General features: G+C 43.6%; 1 protein-coding gene across 1 annotated transcript; it reads right to left on the bottom strand.

Moving 5' to 3' along the window:
- Positions 1 to 5,287: 5,287 nt before the first annotated feature.
- On the bottom strand, positions 5,288 to 8,503 carry LOC141958492 (tubulin alpha-8 chain). Its single transcript, XM_074901303.1, has 4 exons — positions 8,461 to 8,503; positions 7,624 to 7,772; positions 6,402 to 7,082; positions 5,288 to 5,579 (listed from the first exon to the last, which is right to left on the bottom strand). Exons 1-4 carry the CDS (start codon positions 8,486 to 8,488, stop codon positions 5,292 to 5,294), a joined length of 1,146 nt encoding a protein of 381 aa, XP_074757404.1. The 5' UTR covers positions 8,489 to 8,503; the 3' UTR covers positions 5,288 to 5,291.
- Between the last annotated feature and the right edge of the window lie 1,346 nt (positions 8,504 to 9,849).

Here is a 9,849-nt window from a genome sequence, read left to right as displayed (position 1 = left end):
ACTGTGGTGTGCAGCAAGATACATAAAATGGCAGCAAACCAGTAAAGAAATACCAGCGCCAACCTGAGCTGTGAGATTTCAGGCCCCAACAAGTCACCTATGTCCAATCAAGCAGAAGTGCTTGCGCGGCCACTTCTCTGGCATGTATGTTGGGTTTCCAGACTTTCTCCTTCATCTTGTTCCTGGGTGTCTGCAGGAGGAACAGAGGAACACAGCATCCCATAAGGGAGCTTTGCTTGTAGAGGATGGCCAGTGGCCCAGCTTTGTTCCACTTGAGGATGTGGGAGAGTTTAAAGGTGAGTAATGTTGCCCCACAGAGGTCTGCTGGCTGGGGAAATGGTGACGGTGATGTAGAGAGTCCTGCTATGTGTGTGAAATAGATTGAGTCTCTGGGACCACAGAAGAGAGAGTTCATGTGTGATTTGGCAGGGCACACCTCCCTACCCTTTATGGATGAACTCCAGCTGGGTCAGGGACACCAGGTCCTCCCTTGCAGGTCCCACCAGCTGGTCCCCAGGGACAGGTTCAAACCCTAAACTCTTCCTCCCTCTCTCTCTGCCTGTAGGTTTGGTTTATGAGGACATAAGGGCTTAGCAAGGGGCAAGGTGTTGCCCCCTTCCACAGGCTTTCATCTACCTTTGTTTGCTCCTTCTCACTGGTGTCTTTGGGGCACCCTTTTCTCCACCAGAAAAGCCCCTTCTGTGAGCTGCTAACAAACTGAATTCACATGTGCTATGCAGAAGCCTTCAGCTGTTGTCTCACTAAGTTACTAAATTCAAGGAATACTACAGAAAAAACAGGTGAGGGGAGGAAAACCACTGCTTAACATAGCCTTGACTCCCTGGCTCCTTCCTGTGTTATACAGATACTTAGAAGTTCTAGAGGGTATTTAGGAGTAGAATGTGGAAGTCCTTTATAATATTTCTGCAGCAAAGAGGTTCTACAAGCCATTAAGTGACCGAAGTGTTCTTATTATTAACATACTGTTTGTTCCTGTTACACCTTGAATGAAAGAGCCAGCTATCTGAGGTAGTGGCTAGAAGACTTTGTCTTCAGAGGAGGATGTATGCAACCCTGATGATGATGATGATGAGAAGGGATGTTCACTGCCTCCCCTTTGTCACATAACACAGATAACTTTGGGTGCACCTTCTGGAGGAAGAGTTATGCTAACATGGATTTACTGTGGAGAGAGGCTAAACTGTCAGCAGTTCTTCTGTTAGCACAGCTAAGGACAGCATGCGCTCCCAGCCCTGTGTCAGGTACCTGCTCTGCTTCACTGAACCAGGGGAAGGAGACAGTGCATAGGAGGCTTTTGGAGGGCTTGTCTGGAGCCCATCAGAGTTGTCGTTCTTGCAGTCCCCACAGAAGAGGTCCTAGTTGCCTACCCTCTGGGCAGGTTTGGAGAGCCTGCTCATACAGCCTGGCCCTGTTGGAGGCAGCACAGCTGCTTGTCAGTCAGAGCTCTTAACCCAAAGCAGCAGTGGCAGCGAGAAGCTTCCTCATTTGCCACATGGGTGGGTGTGGATAGCTGTAGGGGCATGTGAGCAGGAGGGTACAAATGACTCAGCATCTTTGTTGTGACTCTGGCAGAGCCACTTGGCAATAGCTTAAATTTAGTGATATCCCCTTTCTATTTCTAGCTTGTGTGGGGTCTGCACGATAGAAGGGAGGAAGAGAGAGAACTGCTAAGCCGTAGGTTGCCCAGAGACAGTTAAACCGCCCTAGGTGCAAACTGACACTGGAGATTAAACAGGCACTAGGTCTGATAGGTCTGTGGAAGCTTGTGAAGCAGTGTGTGGCTGAAGTGGCTTTTGGTAATGACCCCTGTAGGAGCCTGGATGCTTGATTAAGAGGAGCATGTCTTATTTAAGAATATTTTATTTTAAGCTTTGCCTGTGAAAGTCAGTTGTGACACCCCACTTCCAAAACAGGTAGCAGGCAGAAGTCTGAGCCTAGAAAGTGTGCTCAGATGAAGGGATGGTCAAAACTGAAAGATTCAGTGTTCGTGCCTCCAAATACACTGCCCGACGAGTGTTGTGGTGTAGTGTCACTTTGACAAAAGCTGCTAGCTCCTCATAACTGCCACTACACTTCTAAAGTAGTCTACAAACCATTCCAAAGAGTGTATTGACTACTGCGAGAGCAGGGATCCTGGATTCCTAAGTGTCCTTGCAAATAAAATAAACCATAATATTGATGAATGAGATTTAAAAAGCTTTCAGAAAGTTAGGAACTCCACACCCAGTGTTTTAGAATGTATAAAGTACTCCACACTGGAGCAATAACTTCCACTTTTTCATTGTACTGCTTTCAGCAGTTTTTCAAAGAATGGAGCAAGCAATTCATCTGCCCCTTTTAACCACGTTTTTGTCTTTAATTTGCCCCCTATTTTTCCTTTCTCACTGGAAGAGCAGGGTCATTTCATGGTTTGAACACATACATGTGTTTCATGTATGAAATTTCCTGTTTCTGGTTTTGGTCCCAATTCAGGACAGAACTGTGAGGAAAGCCATATAAGACTCTAAATCCCACTAGGCTGGGTAATATTTATTCACGTTGCTTCAATTTAGGTACGTAAACAAGTATATCCTGAGTAGGATATTTTCCTAAACAGAGATATTTCTGGTACTCCGTAACTTCATAGTTTAGTAATTTACTGATCTGGTTAACTAAATGCATATAATGCATACAGAGTATGCAAGTTCAATGTGATGTTACACTGTGAAATGTAACTGCCAAACAGAAATAGAAATCTCCACATGAAGACAATGACAGAATGGTTGAGTTGGAAGGGATCTCTGGAGGTCATCTGGTCCAACCCCTCTGCTCAGGCAGGGCTACCTAGAGCCAGTTGCCCAGGACCATGTCTAGATGACTTATGGGAGAGATGCTTCAGTCCTTTAATCATATTTCTGGCCCTTTTCTGGACGCTATCCAGGATGTCCATGGCTCTCCTGTATTGAGTAGTCCACAACTAGACATAGTAGTCCAGGTGTGGCCTCACCACTGCTGAGTGGAGTGGAAGAATCACCTCCTTCGACCTCTTAAGCACAGCTTAGCTAGCCAGTTGAAGGAGGTGATTGATTGTTCCACTACACTGCACTAGTGCGGCGCCACCTTGAGTACTGCATGCAGTTTTGGGCACCTCAGTATAAGAAGGACATCAGGCTATTAGAATGTGTCCAGGAGAGGACAGACAAGATGGTGAAAGGTCTCAAGGGCAATGCCTTTGAGGAGTGACTGAGGTCACTTGGCTTGTTCAGCTTGGAGAAGAGAAGGCTGAGGGGTGACCTTATCGCAGCCTACAACTTCCTCAAGGGGGACAGTGGAGGGGGAGGTACTGATCTCCTCTCTCTGGTGACCAGTGACAGGACATGAGGAAACGGAATGAAGATGCATCAGAGGAAGTTCAGATTGGATATTAGGAAAGGTTCTTCACTGAGAGGGTGGTCAGTCACTGGAACAGGCTCCCCAGGGAAGTGGTCACGGCACCAAGCCTGTCAGAGTTCAAGAAGCATCTGGACAATGCTTTTAGTCATATGGTTTAGTCTTAGGTAGTTCTGTGAGGAGCAGGGAGTTGGACTTGATGATCCTTATGGAATGATGAACCATTATGGAATATGAACATATTCTATGATTCGGTGATCTACTTTGCCTAATGCAGTCCAGGATAACATTCAGCTTCTTTGCAACAAGGGCACATTGCTGGCTCATGGTCAACTTGGTGTCCGTCTGGATCCAGTATCGACCCTGGGGTACACCACTAGTTAATGTCCTCCAACTGGACTTTGTGCCACTGATCACCACCCTCTGGACCCAGACATTCAGCCAGTTTTCAGTTCACTTCACTGTCTGCTCATCCAGCCCATACTTCAAGAGCTTCTATATGAGGATCTTACGGGAAACAGTGTTGAAAGCCTCATTCAAGTTTAGGTTGACAATATCCACTGCTCTCCCCTTGTCCACCAGGCCAGTTGTTTCATCATAGACGGTTATCAGGTTGGTCAAGCATGACTTGCTGTTGGTGAATCCCTTCTGAGTAGTCCTGATGACTTTCTTCTTGTTCATGTCCCTGGAAATGTTTTCCAGGTTTAGCTGCTCTATGACCTTGCCAGGGATCAAGGTGAGACTGACCGGCCTGTAGTTCCCTGGGTCCACCTTCTTGCCCTTTTTGAAGATAGGAGTGAGATTTGCTTTCCTCCAGTCTTTGGGTACTCCCAGTCACCACGATCAATCAAAGATTAGCAAGAGTTGCCTTGCAATGATATCTGCCAGCTGCCTCAGCACTCATAGATGCATCCCATCAAGGACATAGACCTAGATAAAAAGTTACTGAAGTTTCATAGTCCAAAAAAATTGTCATTGCCTAGCAAGATGTGAATCCTATAAATCCTAGATCTTTGATCATTACTTTGAATTGAGTAAACATGCAAATGCCTGTGTTGCGGACTTGCTTGCACATGGTGCACTGAATAAAGATTGCCACAGATGGCACAGTGGTCTGCTGGATAAAGCAGAGGTTGTTTCTTGCAGAGGAAGAAGCATTCAGGTGGCATAAGGAATACAGAAATGTTTTCAGTAGGGAAAAGTGTTTTTTTAGAAAAAAAGAGGGAGCTTTCTCATTTAAGCAGTTTCACAGAGACACAGAAAAAAAATTCTTATGCCTGCTGCAGCAGTACCCAACCAAAAAAGGATATTTGTTTTCATAACACAGATGTTTATCCCCCAAATGTGGAAAAATTGCACTGCTTTAACATTTCTAAAGGAAGTGCTTGCTTTAGCAGAAATGGTATTTCAGAGAATAATGAAATGTCCATTTTAGGTCAGTCAGCTGAAGATCAGTGAGAGGATAATAAAGCACAGAGCAGGGACCCATTTTTCCATGTTCATTATTTTTTGACATGCCAACAAGCAAAAGGTGAAGGTATGTCAAATTAGAACTTTGAAAACTAATTGACTGTGCTCCATTATAAGCATGCATATATTGAACTGTAGTGGTTTTAGCATGTATAGTAGAACTTGAAGAGGTGTATTAGAGACTTACCTTAAATGTGTAAGGAAGAAGAGCAAGTCTTTTTCCATTGCTGGAAGTGGTGGGGCATTACTACAACTGATCATATCTCATAGGACAATTTACCTGTGATTTATGGAATAAAAGATATCTCTATATGACCCCTCCCAAATTTCTGTATATTACATACAAAAAAAGGTGACATAATGATAGACATGTGTAATACAGTAATACAGAGACAATTCTGTGCTCACTAGGAACAAAGTGTATTTTAAAATTACTCCCCATCATTTTCTTCTTCAAATGAATCAGTTCCCACTTCTTCATAGTCTTTCTCCAGGGCAGCCAGATCCTCTCGGGCCTCTGCGAATTCTCCCTCCTCCATGCCTTCACCCACGTACCAGTGCACAAAAGCTCTCTTGGCATACATCAGATCAAACTTGTGGTCAAGCCTTGCCCAAGCCTCTGCAATGGCCGTGGTGTTGCTCAGCATGCAGACTGCTCGCTGAACTTGGGCTAGGTCTCCACCAGGAACTACTGTAGGAGGCTGATAGTTGATCCCAACCTGGAAACAGGAATATGAGAGAAGGTTGTAAAAAAGCAAGAGCAGAAAGCAGTCAAAGAGCTGAAAAAATGTGAGTAAAGGTACGGATGCTGGGGTAGAGTGGTGCAGCTATCAAAACTACCAGATGGCAAATGACATAAAAAATAATAACATCATAAACAGTACAAAAGATGGTAATTTCAATGTCTGTATTATTCTTCTGTTTAATGTACACTGGCAACTTCGTAACTTTCTTAACAGCTGCCAACACTGAACAATGTTTCACCAAGAGACTTGATAGAAATTGATACAGAAAGTTGGTTCCCAGTTAAAAGTTTTCATTATTAAACCACCTATTTGTATGACAAATGTTCTTCCACTGCTAATGTCTGCATTATTGTTGAAATCATGTTTCCCAACACTACTATGTAGCCAGTGGGGAGAGGCTGTATAATATTTCTGGGTGAGTGGGTCAACTGACAGATTCCAAATATCAGCATATTATCCTTTAATAATTGTATAGGTTTGGGTATTTCCTTAGTTTTAGATATGGCTTCAGAGGGAACACTCACTGGATTTTCCAAAATTCAGGTTTGAAATGAATACTTCTTTAAATTTTAACTCATATACACTTCAGATTTCCACTTAGGTAAATATTTAGGAGTCTGTGTCAATGGGTTGTTCAAAGGAGAAAAGGCACATTTTATACAAATGCATCTTGCATATATTGATTCGTCTCACAAGTGGAAAACATACAAGATCTAAATCTTTAAATACAGTTATTCCACTGGACTGAACTTGCCCTTTAAACATTAAAGTGAAGTTCATGGCAGCCCTACTCACCTTGAAGCCTGTTGGACACCAGTCGACAAACTGGATAGTTCTCTTGGTCTTGATGGCAGCAATTGCTACGTTGACATCTTTGGGAACTACGTCACCACGATAGAGCATGCAGCAGGCCATGTACTTCCCATGTCTTGGGTCACACTTCACCATCTGGTTGTTGGGCTCAAAGCAGGAGTTGGTGATTTCAGCCACCGAGAGCTGCTCGTGATACGCTCTGTCAGAGGAGATGATGGGGGCGTAGGTCACTAAGGGGAAGTGGATGCGTGGGTAGGGCACCAGGTTTGTCTGGAACTCCGTCAGATCCACGTTGAGGGCACCGTCGAAGCGCAGCGAGGCGGTGATGGACGAAACAATCTGGCTGATGAGGCGGTTGAGGTTGGTGTAAGTGGGGCGCTCGATGTCCAACTTTCGGCGACAGATGTCGTAGATGGCTTCATTATCCACCATGAAGGCGCAGTCTGAGTGTTCCAGGGTGGTGTGCGTGGTCAGGATGGCATTGTAGGGCTCCACCACAGCGGTGGAGACCTGAGGGGCTGGGTAGATGGCAAACTCCAGTTTGGACTTCTTTCCATAATCCATGGAGAGGCGTTCCATCAGTAAGGAGGTAAAGCCAGAGCCAGTACCCCCTCCAAAGCTGTGGAAGATCAGGAATCCTTGCAGCCCAGAACAGGCATCAGTCTAGAAAGTAAACAGTGAAAGAATAGGGGCTGAAGAAGAATGAAAAGACTTCATCTACTCCTTGAGCTTATTCTGAGCTGAAGGAGAAAGCAGTCATCAGATATAGATTTTATGTCAGGTTTTCTTGAGAAAGGGTTGGTGATAATCCCATCCTTGTTTTTCCTCACTGGCTGAATTTATTACATAAAAATCGAACTCCTATCTGTGGAGCTTCTCTGTCTGAACTTCACACTTCTTTTAGTTAGTCTATCTGAAACCAGCAATGTAGAACTGCCTAATCCACCCTTCTATATTAGTATTGGTGTTCAGGGGCTGTGCTAATAATGAAATACATATTCACAACCACTTTTTAAGAATATCTGGAGGCATACAGCTGGAAAGTGAACTACGAGGCTTTTCTCTTTTAGCCTAGTAATGACCCCTCTGTATGTCTTGCAAGCCCCTTTCTGAACGATTGGTATCATTTGTAGTTAAACTACTTGTTCTGCACTTCTTTCTTCTCCAGAATCCAAAGTGCTGTTTCAAAACTACTGGGACTTACCAGCTTACGGACATGGTCAAGCACCATATCAATGCTTTCTTTGCCAATGGTGTAGTGGCCACGGGCATAGTTATTAGCTGCATCTTCCTTTCCAGTGATCAGCTGTTCTGGATGAAAAAGTTCCCGGAAGGTGCCAGCCCGCACTTCATCTGAACAAGGAAGAGAAATTGTAAGAAGCTGCATGGCTGTGCTGCCTTGCCAACAAGTTCTGGTTCCTGTTGGCACTGATGCAAGCTTTCAGACACAGGAGATGATGACCCCAAAAACCACATGCTGATGGGGAAGGGAACTGTCTCCTAAGCATTTTTTCATTGTTGCATTCTGGTGATTTATGGTGTGACTTGTATCCAGCCACAGAACTTGTCATCTTTTTATGAACTTGTCAGTTGTACAGCCTGTACCCACAAGAGGATAAGTCACCAGGAAAAAAGTGTGAAGAAAATTAGGTTCCCCATGGTGCCCCAATTTTTAGAAACACTTCTATTCCTGGAGGGAAACTGTCAGGCTCCCACTTTGAATCCCAATTAGAGAAAAGCAGAATTCAAATGGCAAAAATCTCACGATAAGCAAAACCAAAGTTAAATGTTTGTGCAAAGAGAAGTCATACAAACCATGTGTAGTAGCTATCAGGTTGCTGGGGATTCTGCCATTCCTATGTTTATAATACCTATGACAGAATCTGACATTCTGTGTCACAAGAAAATTAATTTCATGCTATCTAGTGGTAGACCAAGATACAAAGGTTGTGCTGCTTTGTACCTGTGGAGACTGGTGGCACACCATGGTGATACTAGGACGAGTAAGTTCTCCATTTTCCAGGTTTACTTCTATACTGACCTACTACAGTTGGCTCCAAGTCCACCATTACAGCCCGTGGCACATGCTTCCCAGTGACTGTTTCATTGAAAAATGTGGTAAAAGAGTCATCATAGTTGAGTTTGTCATGTAGATCCTTGAAGGTGCCATCTGGCTGAATGCCGTGCTCAAGGCAGAAGAGTTCCCAGCATGCATTTCCTATCTGAACTCCAGCCTGGCCAACATGAATAGAGATGCACTCACGCTAAGGGGAGAGAACAGAGGCAGAGGCAGAGAAGACAATGCACATTAGTACTCCTTATTCCTAGTGGTTACTTTTTCCCAGTGTATTCCTTTTCCCAAGCAATGGTGAATTGTCACTGTCAGAATTTCATTTGGTTGTTCAACCCCATGACCACAATGAGATTGTATATATACATGCCAGATACTGGGACAGCTCTTTAGAAAAATTGAGATCTGTGTGCCATAATATATGGGTATATGAAAACAGCCAGGAAAAAAAATCATTTCAGTTATTTTTTATAGGAGGAAAACCCACCTTTCCTCCTGTGGATTGGCCCTGAGGAGGAGCACATCCCATTTTAGTTTATTTTTACTCCTGGCTGGAACATGACATAGCCATGTGGTATCCTTCAGTCTTATGTAACCCAAGACAGGTGATGTCTTTTGATCCTTTTACCCTCTGATAGCAGGCTAGAGTGGTAATTTGGAAGAACTGTTTTAAGCAATATTCACCTCAGGAAATTATTTTAGATTCTCTCAGTTGAAACAAATGTTCCTTCAAGCTCCTGAACAGCTATGAATCTTACATTGCTGATCCATTGCTTATTCAGGTGGTGTCATTGCAATATAGCGTGTTTATTTGCATAATTTTGAGCATAGTTTCTGTTGTAGCCAGGAACTTTAATGAAAAGAAAACAATGTATGTAACACCAGGCTAAAATAGGCAGGTGCTAATTGCTCAAAAATCCTTTACACTTAAGAGTACAGGAGTATGAAGGACCTGGTACTGGATTTAATAAGTTCAGAAACAGAATTACAAATCAAATACTTCTGAGTTAGTCATAATGATTACGACATTGAGTGTAGTGAAAGGCAGTTTTTTAAGAAGAGAGTGTTTTCAGATGTGGAATTTTTCACCCTCAGTTTCCGTTTTGGAGCAATTATAATTAAAGCCTTGTGAGCTCCATCTTTGTGATCTCCATGGCTCTGTCTATACAAGGGAGTAAGAAAGGGTCAGGTCATAGTACTGAACACTGACCTGTGATCAGTCGTCTGTGCTGATGATAATTAGCACAATCTCAGGCACAGGTTTGGCTTATGCTAGTTCATACTTTTTCAGACAATGCTTAGGCACCATCCAGAATACAACTCATGGTCAAGAATGGTTTCTAGTAAGCAGCTCACTGA

The sequence above is a fragment of the Athene noctua genome, chromosome 3, assembly GCF_965140245.1.
Source record: "Athene noctua chromosome 3, bAthNoc1.hap1.1, whole genome shotgun sequence".
NCBI lineage: Eukaryota > Metazoa > Chordata > Aves > Strigiformes > Strigidae > Athene > Athene noctua.
This window is presented reverse-complemented; position numbering and strand designations above follow the sequence as displayed.